This window comes from Carettochelys insculpta, chromosome 2 (assembly GCF_033958435.1).
Source record: "Carettochelys insculpta isolate YL-2023 chromosome 2, ASM3395843v1, whole genome shotgun sequence".
Lineage (NCBI taxonomy): Eukaryota > Metazoa > Chordata > Testudines > Carettochelyidae > Carettochelys > Carettochelys insculpta.
Genome location: NC_134138.1, coordinates 212954358 through 212969130, shown reverse-complemented (window position 1 = coordinate 212969130; position 14773 = coordinate 212954358). Strand labels below are relative to the sequence as shown.

Here is a 14773-nt window from a genome sequence, read left to right as displayed (position 1 = left end):
ACACTGCCTACAAATGTTATGCTCTGCATCCTCTTTATACATATTAGCCAATCCTAAAAACATTTATTTTTTGAAATAGTCCCAGGAAAGTAGCTGTGAAAGGACTATTTGTCAGAGGTTAGCTATGCAGGAGCATGTCCAGGGCTTCTCCTTCCTTCATCTTGCAACTGTATGTTGCAAGACAGGAAATTACTTTGCGAACTAGCAAGTAAAAATGAATTGGAATGTTCTTCATCTTTATTAATGCAAACAAACATTTCCTTTTGTAGCATTTTGAATATAACAGTAAGAAGGAAATCCGGTTTGGTTCCACACTGCAATTTTGCTTTGATGTCAGACATGAGAAAGTTATCCTCCAAAACTGTACACAAGAGGCAGAAAATAGCCTACAGCAATGGGATGTCCAGGAGGTGTGTAACAATTTTGTCACAAAGAGCTGCTAACTAAAAACAGTCCAAAAGTTGGTGGGAGAGGGTTACCAGAAGTTTGACTGTAATTTCAGTGCATCAGAGATGGCTTCACAGTACCTTGGATGCAATCTGTCTACTCACACCGATTTCCTTCTACAAATTTGGTTAAGAATAAGCAGTGGGATTTTTTCCCCCTAGAAAAAAAGGTGGAAAAATTCAAGCTCCATCCCCCCACTAGAACTCAAGCCCCTACCCACCTTGTCAGAACTCAGTCCCCATACTGTCCCTGCCACCACAGCCAGGCATCCCCAGTCCCCCCTCTAACCCACCCCTCCCACAGAGCCAGGAACCCCCAGCCCTGTGCTCTAACCCCATCCTCCTCCCCTTTCCCCAGAGCCAGGCGCACCCAGCCCCCTCCACCCCAAACCCCAGGATCCTGCTCTAATCCCAGCTCCCTCCCACCCCCAGAGCCAGGCACCCCCAGCTCCTCTCTCTTACCCCATCCCCTTCCCATCCCCAAGAGCAAGGTGCCTCCAGCCCCCTACTCTTACCCCCTCCCCCAGAGGGAGGTACTCCCAGCCCCCTGCTCTTACCCCTTCCCCTCCCATCCCCCAGAGCCAAGCATCCCCAGCTCCCCCTTTAGCACCCCTAGCTCGCCCTGCAACCCAAAACCACCCTCCCCCCAACACTGTCTCACCTTTGCAGGAAGGAGCTCCACATGGCTCTCCGCCGGCTGCCTGCTTTTTATAGCTGCTGCACCAGCTTCCCCCACACAAAACAGCAGGGGCAGCTCACAGCGTCCTGATGTCCTGAAGCAAGGATTCAGCTGAATTGGTTTAACAGCTAGCCGTTAAACCAATTAAGGTGAGTCCTTACTTCAGCACACCAGGGCGCTGTGCGATGGATGCAGGCGGAGCCAGCGGCAGCAGCAGCCACAGGATCCCCAAGCCGCATATCAGCTCCTTAAAGAGCCACACGTGGCTTGGAGCACTTTAAAAATGGTGGTGCTGGAGCCCCCGGAAAAGGTGGTGAAACGCCGTTCCATGGTGTTCCGCCAGAAAAAAACCCCTGAGCATAAGTCTTAAAACAACTATGCTGTAAAACCACATGCTCTAGATTTTTGCTGTACTAAACTAGCCCACTTATTTTACAGGGGATCCTGGAATCATGAACCAGTATTTACAAAATTAACCTAAAGACAAAACACCCCCCATCCCTTCACACTTCTGTAGGCACAAAGGGCCCTTACACTAAAGAAACATAGAGGCCATGTCTACACTAGGGGAAAACTTCAAAATGGCCATGCTAATGGCCAAATTGAAGAATACTAATGAGGTGCTGAAATGAATGTTCGGTGACTCATTAGCATGCTGCTGGCAGTGGCACTTCGAAAGTCCCATGTTTCGCTCTTGCCTGGCTCATCTACACAGGGGTCCTTTTGGAAAGGACCCTGCAAACATTGAAATCTCCTGATTCCTATCAGGTGAATATTAGTATTTGGTAATGATTAGTATTCTTCAATTTGGCCATTAGCACTTCCATTTCAAAGTTTTTCCTAAGTGTAGACATAGCCATACTGTCCTGCTGTGCAGGCTGGGAGAGAATCCAGATTCTGGAAGCACATGATATAGACAGAACCCTTTGAATGATTTGAATTGTCTCTTTTGGAAGTAGGGTAGGGCCTTAACATTTCCCCTCTACTGCAGTATATGAGTATCTTCCTATACAAAGTCAGTTTTACTCAGTGGAATTCATCTAGCAAGACAGGAAATTATCAGCAGCATGGGAATTGTTAGGGCATCGTGACACTATGGAACATAGTGTTGAAAGAGAGCTGGACAGATTTAAGAGTGGGATTGTAGGAAGGGTTGCTTGTAATGGTAGAGGGCAGAGCTGCTTTATGTCTTACATTCCTAAAAGCTCATGCTTCAAGACTTCAGATAGCTACCCTCCAGGGTGAGGAGGGGATTCCTCTACTGTTACCAACATATTCTGTTTTCACCTCTTTGTCTCCTTCCTGTGAAGTATCAGAGATGCCTATGGCTGGAGACTGAACAGGGTGGGCAAGGTCTCTGATGGGGCATTAAGCACTCTCTCTATTGCTTGGCTGTCTGGTTCTCTCTCTCCTGTGCTCAGGGTCTAACTGATTGCCATGCGTGGAGTCAGGAAGCAATTTTCTCCCTGCTCAGATTAGTGGTGACCTTGGAGTTTTTTCACCTTCTTCAGCATGTGGGTGAGAGTCACCTGGGGACAACATTTACTCTCAAGAAAACAGAAGGCACTCTCGGGGTGGGAGGGGGTCACTGATTTTAAAAGGTGCTGAGTACATACAACTCCCAGGTTGTGTCTACACTAGACAGTTTTGTCAACAGAAGGGGCCTTGTGGCAACAAAACCCAGGGAACGTCTACGCACATAAAGCATGCTGTCGACAGTCTCAACAGAACTCTGCATTTGTCTCAACAGTGTTATCTCAAAAATTTGAGGAATAATGCTTCTGTTGACAGAAGTGCCATGTAGGCACTTCTGTTGACAGAGGGAGCTTCTGGTCACCTGTTCTATTGACAGAGGGCAGGGCAGTCTGGCTGCTGTCTGCTGGCAGAGCAGCTTGCTCTGTCGATCTGCTTTTGTGGGTAGATGCACTCCATCAACAGAGTTTCTGTCGACACAACTCTGGTTCTTCTGGTGTAGACATAGCCCCAGTGGCTCAATAGGAATTATGGATATTCACCACCTTTCAAGATCAATCCTGAAAGTCAGTGAATACCCATAGAGTGAGTAAATCATTACATTTCAGTAATCATTAAATTTAGAATTCTGTTCCAAACAGTCACTAAACCCTGCAGATTGCATTTCTTTGTTACAAGTTTAAAATACAATTCTTGATCTTCATTGAAAGTCCCTCACCTTTTCACCATTCCGTCTGTCCCATTATTGTCTTTTTGTAGAATGGAACGATTGTCCACATCCTTTCGGGCAAATGTCTAGAGGCAGTGAAGAGCGAAACTGAGAAGGGCTTGTCCTTATACATATGTAACAAGAACAAGAATCAGCTGTGGCAATTTGATCACTCACTTGTTCTAGATGAGAGATGACCAACAGGTCTATATGAAGACTGTCTTCAAACCTTATGATCACTCTCATTGTGGATTCAAGACACACAGATTCCTGCATGCAGAAGAAAAGTGTGTGTGCCTGCTGAAGTCTTCAGGAGAAGACAGAAAGATCTTGTTTGAAAGGTCTTTCTCAAGGAATTGCAACAGGCTCCTGCTTTAGCCCACTCAAGCTAAATATTACAATTTGTTCTCTTCATGGAGAACAGCAGTAGCGACTGCAGCTCTACTGCTGCAGGGATAAGAAGTTTGCCATTTTAAGGAAATTGGGAGACAAATAGACAAAGTAACTCTCTTTAGCACATTCTAAAACTTCTAAGAAGACAGGAAGATGAATTTTTGTGAAGCTTTAGAAACTCTCTTAAAGGAAGTCCATCTTGTTCAGATGAGAGTGTGACCAAGCTGTACTGTGCACTCAACCCAGAGAAAACAAAGTAGGTTTTGTATTCATCAAAGCAGAATATAAGTACTTGCTTAACAGTTAATATATTTCTTTCCAAATACACCGAGCCAAATACTTCACTCTTGCTGAGATTGCACAGTGTGGGTGAATTAGCACAGAACTGGGCTATATCATTCTTGTCAAAATTTCTCAGTGGGAGTACAATCTGTGTCTTGAGCCCTTTATTTCTTTCCACCTAATCCATATTCTAAATTGGATGGGGGAAAATGACACTAAAGAAATGGATAGAGGTACAATATTAACCCTTCAGTTTCCCATGAATTTTAAGAACTCTTTCTCAGCAAACTTCCCATTGGTAAGCTTCAGAGCACCCAATAAGAACAGAGTATGAAAGATATAGGAGACAAAAACTCCAAAACAATGTGCATTTTGACATGGAATTTATTGGAGGCATTCCATTTTGGCTCATCAAACATTGCAGGTGAATTAACATACTACTAAGGCAAAGTATCACTCAGGTTGTAAAACTTCCAGTTGAAGGCAGAAAATGGGAGGATTATGGCTACACAAGACTTTATAGCAACACAAGAGGAATATATTAGTGTCTGATTCTTTTCTCTGCATCTGCTGCCAGCTACTATATAGAATAAGAGCGTGGACATGGTTGACTTGAGACTGATTCTTAAAAGTACTTCATCAAAGTTCTTTTACTGGGAGCATACTCATGCAGCCATTTTAACTTCAAGTCTCTTACCTAAGTTAATGGCAATTATCATAATGTAACGAATACAGTGTCAAGTTTTCTGTGTGAGGAAGACTGACTTGTATGAACACTTTATCTGGAGTCTTTGAATGAGAAAGAAATCAAATTGGATTGACGGCATCAGGTGCTTCCAAAATAGGATGGGGAGAAGCTAGGCAAGACAGAGAAATGACTGCAGCTGGAGTCTTTTCCTAACCTGGCTTTCCTTTAGAGCTACACAACAATTCATTTCCATATCCATCAATCACAGCTTTCATACATACAGTCATTAAAGGTGATGTGCATCACTATTGAAACTTAATTTGTTGCTGACTTTTTTAAAGAGACAGAAAGATACTTTTACTGAGATTTAGAGCACATTGACTTTGTGGTAGGGTACAATAGAAATCAGTCACAACAGAAGAATTGCACATCATTGAGCATTGTGTCATCCACAAAAGGACCATGGTATGGATCCTGTTTGGTTTCAATGCCGCAGATACTACCTCTTGTGCAGGCTTTACTCCATCCGCCATAATCACCAAAGCTACCGCCTGTTCGTTCTATGATAGCACCACTGCTACAGCGGAATTTGACATTGTTAGCAGATGTATCATCTGCAATTCCTTGTGGCCTTTCAACTCTCAGCTGAAAAGAAATTAGGAACCCTGTTGGACACCATGTGATCCCTGACCACTGCCCAAACCTAAGGGGGAGAAAAGAGAATTTCAATAGCTTTTTCTCTACTTGTTGCATACTAACCAGTGAAATGTCATTTTAATCAGATCTGATCAATTTTTAAAATGGAAAGTATGCCTGATTTTTCTGAATGATTTTGCAAATATTATTCATTATGTGTTGAACACCCCCCAGGTACATGGAGTCTACAGAATACACATCAGATACCTTTCCTTTGATCCAGAACTCACATTCCCAAACTAAAGTGACCGCACGGTAACAGCAGGTTACAACAAGCTGAACTTTTCACAAAGCAGCAGGGAGCATTTTTCGTTTGAAAGCAGGAAAAAGTTGGAACAAAATGGAAGAAATGTGAATGTTCTGTTCAGAGTATATGGGTCAAACTCAAGGAAACCCAAGAAAATAAGACTCTTTGTAGATACAGACACACCAGAAAAAATCATTAAAGTAAATCCAGCCATATCAGCAGAAATAAGAGAAGAGTATGTTTCTCAATATCATTTTAAAATATCTTGGAGTTTACTCTTTATTGCCTGCAATAATAGTTTTGGCTGGAAAATAATTATATCCACAATTATACTTCAAAATCTGCAGTCCTCTGGCACTTTAGGGATTACAAATTTATTAGGTCGTGAGCCTTCACGAGTAAAATCCACTTCATCAGATGGATTAGAGTGGAAATTACAGAATCCAGGATATATACAGCAGAAAAAAAAAGACAAAGTAAGGAAAAAGAAGTTATCTGTCATTAGTAGGACCAGTTAATGAAGCAAATTAAGCTGGATGTGTCTCATTCATCGCATGTGATGTAAAAATGCAACTATCAAAGGCAGGGAAATTGTGCTTGTGTTGTGTTAGCCAGTTAAGATCTTTATTCAACTCTAAGTTAATAGTGTTAAATTTGCAAATGAATTCCAGTTCAGCTGTCTCCCTCCCTCAGATTGCTTGTTTTTTTTGAAGTTACAGGCTAATGTTGCTACCCCATGATACTTCAAAATCTGGAGTGCTATGAACTAACGGAGGGTGAGGCATTCAAAGTTGAAACTGATAACTTAGCCCTTAAGCGGCCATCATCAACTTAATAATAATAATCATCACATTTCTGTTTGAACATTTATTGTTACAATTACTGCCAAGGACTATTATAACTGAAAAAATTAAGGGGAAATATTTCTTTTTTTTTCCCCATTTTTTTTCCTTTGTGCATTAGTCACTTTCACTGTTTCCCCTCTGTAATTAACTAGGCCCCAGTTCTGAAATCAGACCTGTTAGCTGGACCTCTCCATTTAATCAGTGTCCCTTTGGGGTTGAAGGGCTTACGTTAGTAGTTCAGAAGAGTCAGGGCTTAGTTACTGTTTCCACTGTTTGGGCAGAACTTTTAAATAGCCAGAGGGAGGGGAGATAAAAAATATTTAAAAACAGGGAAATGTGATTGCCAAAAAATTGGCCTGAGGCACAGGTGTAGTACTTAAAATTACTTTTAAGTTGTTCTTTTTAAAGTGACTAGATTCCAGGTCGGCAGTGTCACTGTAACACAAATAGTTATAAGGAAATTGTAAAGGTCAAATATTTAAGTAAGGATGAGGAATCAATTTTAACTTTAAAAACTAAGAAAAAGCTAACAGGCAAAAGCTGAGAAATTCAAACACAATACAAGCAACAGCTTCTATTTAAATTATAATCTTTCTTCTGTGCATTTTGCAAATCATGCATAATTAACACAGTGAGCCAAGTTCATGGGGTTTTACTAGTGTAACATAGACCATAACGTGGTGGTCAAAAATTACATTCTCAGTATAAAAAATGAAAAAGAACAACCTGGAGTCAACAACAGGTTACCCTCTGATTGACAGTGCTACAAGTTCTTAGGTCCTGGTTTTCTCTAGATCAAACAAAATATAAGTGGTTGAAGGTCCATTAAACTTACTTTCCAGAATCAGATTCAACAGTGTAGACAGTACTACTTGAACTGTTGATTTTTATGCAAAATAAACGGATCCCATTTAGTGCAGTGTCATCACTAGCTCCTCCATACTCCTCCACCTAAAATATACAGAAATACAGTAAGATCGTTAACATAAGAACCAATGGATGTATGGGCAAAGAAATCAGGTGCCTTACCTTTATACTAAATCCCATAGCATAGTAATGTTCTGGGCACATATCAAGCCACGTCCAAGTGCCCCACGGTCCTCCATTAGAGACATTTATTGCATTGTAATAATATCTGTTTGCAAAAGTGCCATTAGCGCTGATTTCTTTTCCACCAGAGACTTGGGAGATACAGGCTAAGCCAATCAAAAAGAGTACAGAAAAGGGCTGCATTTTATAACAGCAGGATGAAGTAGGGACAACCACAGCACTAGTTTCTTCACTCTGCCCTTTATACCCTATTTTATCTCTGCCAATTTGATTAAAATGATAAATGGGTTCAAGATTGTCACATGGGAAAGGAGACAAACAGCATGTTTTGCAATAGTAATTTGCTGGCTTGTGCTCTTAAATCTGGCAAGTCTGCAGTCCTCAGGTTCTGCCCTGAATTTCACTGCACAGTGAAATTTTTTTTTCTTTGTAGGGATTATTTATTACATGATTTAGCTAGTTATTTAGTCTCAGGAGATAGCCATGTTAGTCTGCAGCTGTCTGTATAACAAGCTGTCCTGTGGTACCTTAGGGTAGGTCCACACAGCAAAGTTATTTTTACACAGCTGTTATTTCAACATAACTTTGCCAGCATTTACATGACACAACCACTATTTCTAAATAATTTTGAAAGAGCAGTTGGCTTTTCTTGAAATTGGTAAACCTCATTCTATGAGGAACAGCGCTTATTTCCAAATAGCTATTTTGAAATAGGTGCTGTTAAGACAGGGAATAGAGCCTATTTAGAAATAAGCCATGGTGCCTCCAATGGCTTTTTTTCAAAATAGACTGTATGGCTACGTCTACACTAGCATTCCTCTTTTGAAAGAGGCATGCAGATGAAAGAAACAAAATGCAAACAAGGCACAGATTTACATGTTTGGCACCTTATTTGCATATTCTCCTTTAGAAAGAATGAAAGCAATGTAGGTGGGGCTCTTTCAAAAGTAATCCCCATCTTCAAAAGAACCCTTCTTCCTAATTTTTTTTAGGAAGAAGCGTTCTTTCAAAGATGGGGATTACCTTTGAAAGAGCCGTGTCTACACTGCTTTTCTTCTTTCCAAAGACGAAGATGCAAATGAGGTGCCAGATATGTCAATCTGCACCTCATTTGCATTTTCAATTTCCCTCATTTGCATGCCCCTTTCAAAAGAAGAATGCCAGTGTAGACATAGCCTATGTGTGTAGATGCTGTATTTCAAAATAGCTACACGCTATTTCAAAATGCATTTTTGTGTGTAGCAGCGTTATTTCAAAATAAGCTATTCTGGAACAGCTCTTCCAGAATAGGTTATTTTGAAATAAGGCTGCTGTGTGTAGATATGCCCTTAGGCCACATCTGCACTACAGTGATCTTTTGAAAGAAGATATTGTGGAAGATCTTTCGAAAGAGCACATCCACACACAAAAACATGCATCAAAAGAGCAATCTGCTCTTTCGACAGAGATTGTCAATTTAGCCCCCACTCCTTTGAAAGAACAGGCCAGGGGTCAAAATATCTGGCATCATGAGGACTGCTCTTTCAAACAAAGGGCGCCTGGAGCATCTACATATGCTTTTTTCCGAAAGCATCTTTTGGAAAAAGGCAATCTTCCTCATTTGGAAGAGGAAGGTAATGAGCTTTTGTGGATAAAACCAGTAGGTTTTTACCCACGAAATCTAACACGATTTAATAAATGTGTTAGTCTCTAAGGTGCCACAGGACTGCTAGTTATTTAGGTTCAGATTCTGCCACGTTGACTCATATTGATTGTATATTGTTCTGTCAATACTCCCAATGGAAAGTTCCTAACAGAAAGCATCAACCTGCTCACTGATTAGCAGCTTCATGGGGACATACAGGAGATTTCTATTCCCTTTGGCTGTGGCCACATTTGGCCAAACCTTCGAAATGGCCGTGCTAATGGCCAAATTGAAGAATACAAACGAGGCACTGAATTGAATATTCAGCGCCTCATTAGCATTCGCACACTTCCAGCCGACATTCTTCGAAAGCGCCACTTTCAAATGCATGCGGCTCAGCGCGGCTGCACGGGGGTGCTTTTGAAAAGGACCGCCTCGTGTAGCCGTGCCGAGCTGCATGCGTTTGAAAGCGGCATTTTCGAAGTACGTGGCTGGAAGCGTGCGAATGCTAATGAGGCACTGAATATTCAATTCAGTGCCTCATTAGTATTCTTCGATTTGGCCATTAGCATGGCCATTTCGAAGGTTAGGCCTAGTGTGGCCACGGCCTTTATGTCACCTTAACATGACAGCAACTCCTGCGGTCCTTTAACATACCTTCCATTGAAGTCAATAGAAGGTTTGTCTGAGTAGGCACCTGTGAGGATTTAGCAATCTGTGTATAGCTTATGAATTCTATTTGATATTCTGTACTCGGTATATGGTTACCTTCATTGCCAGCCTCAGTGATTTAAACTTGAAAATCATGATTCAGACTCCAAAAAGTCTTGAGATTGGCTCAAACAATCATGAGATGTTTAATCAGATTATATTCGTCTTCTGACTATTGACTGTATTAGGTAAGATGATTTGGGGCTCTAGTCAGATGCTCTGTCCCCAGCCTCTGGCCATCTTCTCACCAGCAGTTACTCCTGTCCCCAGTCCTTCTATCAATTCTGCCTCCATACAGCCCCCACACAATGAAGCATTCATTAATTCAGCCTCCTTTCTCCTATTAGTGTTTAACGTGCTACATTTCTGCTGTTTTGTTTTGTTAGTCTCCCCCCACCAAGTATGCTCGACTCCTCCAAGGGTTCTTCATCCTCTCCCAGGCCTGGGTTGACTGCAAAGACTATGAGGGGTAAACTCCAGGCATTTTTCACCTCCTTCTGCCCCTTCTTGGACAGGGTACTGCAAGATAAGGAGCGGCTGAAATGGCCCCTGTCCATTTTTCTCATAGGAAGAGGTGTGGAGTGGAGGAGGGAGACCTAATCTGTTGAGCTCTTTGCTCCCTGCTTCCCCTGTGAGCATGGCAAGTGCAGAGGAGAGAAGTGGCTTCTGGCTTCTGGTGTGGCTGAGCTTTTTGAAGGAGCTGGATTTTCTCGCATTATTGTGAGACGAACTCCAGACACCTCTGAAATGCTGTCACTTGCACAAAAATCACAGGTGGAGGCAATACTGTGTTAGGCCCTTATTGTGGTCTTTACCTTATTCTTCCATCACATTTGTTGTGCTAATGACAGGGGGAGTGGGATCTGGTTATCTACCTCCAAACATGATAGTCACTAAAAAAACATCAGCAACAGAATCAACCTTACCTAAGCAGAGTAGTAATGGGGTCACAAGCTAACTAAAACCAGTACTGCCTGGATTATCTATGGAAGAAAAGAGAATGGAAAATTTGAAAAGGTGAACCAGTAGACCTGAGTTTTAGTGCAGGCCTTTGAAAACACAGAGGCTGAGGAGACCAAGGGTGGAGACAAAGGGGCCTGGCTTTCTGGGCATGAAGGAACCTTTTGATTGGCACACCAGTCAAAGCTGATGCAAGAGTCAGTGAGTGGACTCCATAATCTGAAGGAGAAACTTGGGTTTGAGGAGTGAAGCCCAGGAGTTGGATTTTGGAATTAGGAAATGACTGTGGCCAAATCCTAAGGAATACTCAAAAGTGATAAGGAAACAAAGGTTTGGACTGATTTACAGATCATTTACTATTCTGCCTACATCTGTATATCTTTTGTGCTGTCTATGAATACAGCGTGTTTTATTTTAGAAATCCATCTGCAAAGATTGTGTCTGTTTGCGTCAACCATTACATAAGCATGGAACTCAGCGGAGGGTAGGCTTAAGCTACTGCAGGGACGGATTCAAACCTGCCTTTGAGCTAGGACAGCTGAACCACTAGGTCCCATTTACAAGAAGAGGGAGCAGGCAGAGTCTATGCCCAGAAAGTGATCCCAGTGGACAAAGAAAGACTGGAGCCTACCTACACCCAAAAGAACTTAAAAGCAAACAGATCCAGTGCATGGATCCAGATACAGTAGCTTGGTGAGTACCCTGCAAGGGGAACTTGGACAGGTCTGTGACACCACTGGAGAACACAATCTGTAAATCAGCCCCAGTGGCCACCTCAGAGACTTTGACTTTAATGAATGACCCAATATCTTAGACACTTATAGTGCAGAACCCATTTCCTGACATACCATCTGTAGAGTAGAGGGATACAGATACTGCATATAGCAGTTGCCTCTCTGTAAAGCAGTAGATTTCAGGCCTTGCAGGTCAGCTTCCCTATGGAGGAGAAATCAGGGGTGTGGAGTATGAGTATACAAACATACATTGGCCCTGTGAGAGCAGTACCCTCTTCCAAGGCTCTCAGCCAACACATCAATGCCCAGTCTCAGCAAGCAACTCTGCCTCAAGAATGGCCTGTAGTTGGAGATTAAAGCTAAGAGAAAACACACTTGCTGCTTGCCACATCTGCACAAAAGAAACCCATGCCCCAAAACCAACACCGTGTCGTCTTTTAGCATTTCTTCATAAAGAATATTTGTAAGATTATGTGCAACAGCACCATCTAGTGACCCCTGCCATAACAATATGCAATTTCAAACATGTAATCTCTAATTATTTTTAAAAAGTGATCTCTAATTTATATTAGTCACCAGAAACCTGCTTTATGCTCATTTTCTGGAAGAGATAGAAAATTACCCAGTAACTTTGATAGCACAGGACAGATCTGAAGTTTCACCATTGCTGTTCAGTTCTATTCTGTAGCGTGAACCTCGTTAGCATGTGCTACAGGTAGGACCTCCCTGGTCTGGCACCCTTGGGACCAGACCAGTCCCAAATGAGGGAATTTGCCAGACCGGGGTGGTCCCCTGCTGCCAGCCGCTTAGAATGCCTGGCTCCCATTCCAGCTGGCCAGCACTGTACTGCTGGTTGCACCCAGCCAGGCTGCTGCTCCCTAGTCATGGGTCCCAAGCTCACCAGCTGCACTTCCCAGCTGCTGCCAGGTCACCATTCCTCAGCTCTAGCAGTGGGTCTCAGACCAATACAGGGCCACTGTTCTCCAGTCCCAGCAGTGGTTAGGTTGCTCCTTAGCCTTGCTGGCAGCTCCCCCACCACTAACTGGCTGCTGCTTCCCAGCCCCACTGGTGACTCTCTGACACCAGCTGTGGCTCTCTGACTGCAGCTGGACTCCACTGCCAGCTAGCCCCTTCTCCGGGACCACCAGACTCTCAGGTCCAGCAATGGCTATGGTTCTGCCGGACCACGGATGTAGCCAGACAATAAAGGACCAAATTGCAGGGGTGCAACCTGTACAACCTGAAAGCTGAATAACTCAATCTCTTTACGAAGAGCTGCAATATTTCTTTCTATGGGCTTTGATGTGTATTCTCATGGGCCACATCTACACTAGCCCCCTCCTTTCAGAAAGGGCATGGTAATGAGCGAGTTGGGAAGATGCTAATGAGGTGCTACCATGAATATGCAGTGTCTCATTAACATAATGGCAGCTGCGCAAGATTCGAAAGCGCTGCTTTCGAATTGCATGTTGTCCGTGTAGATGGGGGCTTCGAAAGGACCCCCAGACTTCCAAAGGCCCTTCTTCCTCAAACCAAATAGGAATAAGGGGATTTCAAAGTTGGCGGGGTCCTTTCGAAAAGGACCCCCGTCTGGATGAGCCACACGACAGCAAGCCGCAGCAATTTTGAAGTGCCGTGGCTGCTGGCATGCTAAAGAAGTGCTGAATATGTATTTCAGGGCCTCATTAGTAATCTTCATAATGGCCATTTGCATGGCTGTTTCGAAGATTTGGGCTTATGTAGACGTAGCCATAGTCTCATAAAAATAATTAATGGCTTTAATCTCTCCAGCTTACTTACTAGCTCTTGCTTCTTGAAAGTTCTGGGATTTCAATTTCTGTTTCTCAGCAGACTAAAAAGTAACATGGAAAGAAAAATACTAGCTGTATAGGATGATTTTTCTCTGTGTCTATGTGGTGGTGGATCTTGGCCAAGCATGGCAGAGGACTTAGTTAGCTTTTCCAGAGCTTATCCATCAACTTCAAACTGACTCTTGCTTTCACTATTCTAGTCACTATTTCCTTCTTACAGTCTAGATTATATGTTATGTTGCTTCCCAGATACATGAACTTCTCTACATTCTCTAGTTTGATCCCCACTACACTGATCTTCCTTCCTATTCCTTTATCTCCAAATACCACGGTTTTGTTTTATCAATGTTCATAATCAGTCCATACCACTTTCCTTCCTTGCTTAGCACCTGCACAGTTCTTGCTGGCTTCTCTTCATCTTCCTTAATGATAACTATATCATCTGTGAACCTCAAGTTGTTGATTCACATCCTGTGCACAGATACCCCTTCTACCTTTTCCTAGGTTTTCTCCATCGCTCTTTCTAGGTGCATGATGAAGATACTCAGTGATATCGGATCTCTACGTCTTGTACCTCTACTTGTTCTAAACCTACTTTCCATCTCTCCACACATTCTCACTGCTATCTCCGCATTGTCGTTGATATCCTTCAACAACTGTATCAGTCTGCAATTCATGCCATACGACTCCAACACTGCCCAAGTCACTTTCTGACCTATATTGTCAAATTCTTTCTGAAAATTGATGAAGCATTTGTAGATGTTCTTTCATTGAGCTTTCTCTGCTATAAATCTTAGTGCCAATATCAGCTGTGTGGTGCTTCTATCTTTCCTGAATCCCACTTGCTCATCTGCTACATGTTCTTCTATCTGTGATCTCAGGCTCAGTCAGTATCATCACCACCTTGCCTAGATGACTCATTAGGGCAATCGTTCAGTAGTTCTTGTACTCCAATGTACTTTCTTTCTTGTGTATTATCACTAGCACAGATCTTGTCCATTCCTTAGGTGCCTTCCCTTCTTTCCATGCTATATTACATAGTCGGTGTATTTCCTGAATCATATTTTCTCCACCATATTTGATCCTCTCTCCTGTGGTGTGATCATTTCCAGGGCTTTTGTTGATTTTGTTGATTTAAATGGTCTTGATTGAAATCAATCCACCCTGATTTTCATTCTGCGTCCTTCATGATGTGCGGATGGTGATTTGTTGCAGTGAGCTAGAGCAATGGTTTTCTCACTGGTGTGCTGAGAGATCTGTACAAGTGTGCAGTGAATTTTTGCCATTTCTCCCCCTGCAGTAGACCTTTTCAGATCCACTGGGAGGAGAAATGCAGACCCCACAGCACCCCATTTATGCTGGGAGGCACCTGAAATGCTGCTTCCAGGCCTGAACAATCTGGCAGGGAGCCCACCCCGCACTCCC

The 14773-nt window shown here is 42.8% G+C and overlaps 2 protein-coding genes across 8 annotated transcripts in view; one reads left to right on the top strand and one right to left on the bottom strand.

Annotated features, from left to right (window-relative positions):
• Positions 1-14773, top strand: part of GALNT15 (polypeptide N-acetylgalactosaminyltransferase 15) — a 55186-nt gene that overhangs the window by 33915 nt on the left and 6498 nt on the right. The window contains exons 11-12 of one of the 7 annotated variants that reach the window (XM_074984514.1): positions 270-410; positions 3358-3956. The exons of 4 other annotated variants lie outside the window; for them this stretch is intronic. In XM_074984514.1, coding sequence (XP_074840615.1) covers positions 270-410; positions 3358-3504 — 288 coding nt within the window. In that variant the 3' untranslated portion in view covers positions 3505-3956. Of the gene's footprint in view, positions 1-269; positions 411-3357; positions 3957-14773 lie in introns of those variants that run through there. 2 more of the 7 variants (XM_074984515.1, XM_074984516.1) reach the window with 2 other exon arrangements.
• LOC142007908 (vitelline membrane outer layer protein 1 homolog) lies at positions 5069-8282 on the bottom strand. Its single transcript, XM_074984522.1, has 3 exons — positions 7488-8282; positions 7294-7409; positions 5069-5373 (listed from the first exon to the last, which is right to left on the bottom strand). The coding sequence occupies exons 1-3, from the start codon at positions 7689-7691 to the stop codon at positions 5076-5078; spliced, it is 618 nt and encodes a 205-aa protein (XP_074840623.1). The 5' UTR covers positions 7692-8282; the 3' UTR covers positions 5069-5075.

Bases quoted from the DNA above. Each gene is read 5' to 3' on its own strand.
- LOC142007908 (XM_074984522.1), bottom strand. From the start codon at position 7,691: ATGCAGCCCTTTTCTGTACTCTTTTTGATTGGCTTAGCCTGTATCTCC. The intron at 7,410-7,487 runs GTAAGGCACCTG...TGTATATTTTAG, and splicing joins CTATGGGATTTAGTATAAAG to GTGGAGGAGTATGGAGGAGC. The intron at 5,374-7,293 runs GTAAGTTTAATG...TCTCCCCCTTAG, and splicing joins GTTGAATCTGATTCTGGAAA to GTTTGGGCAGTGGTCAGGGA.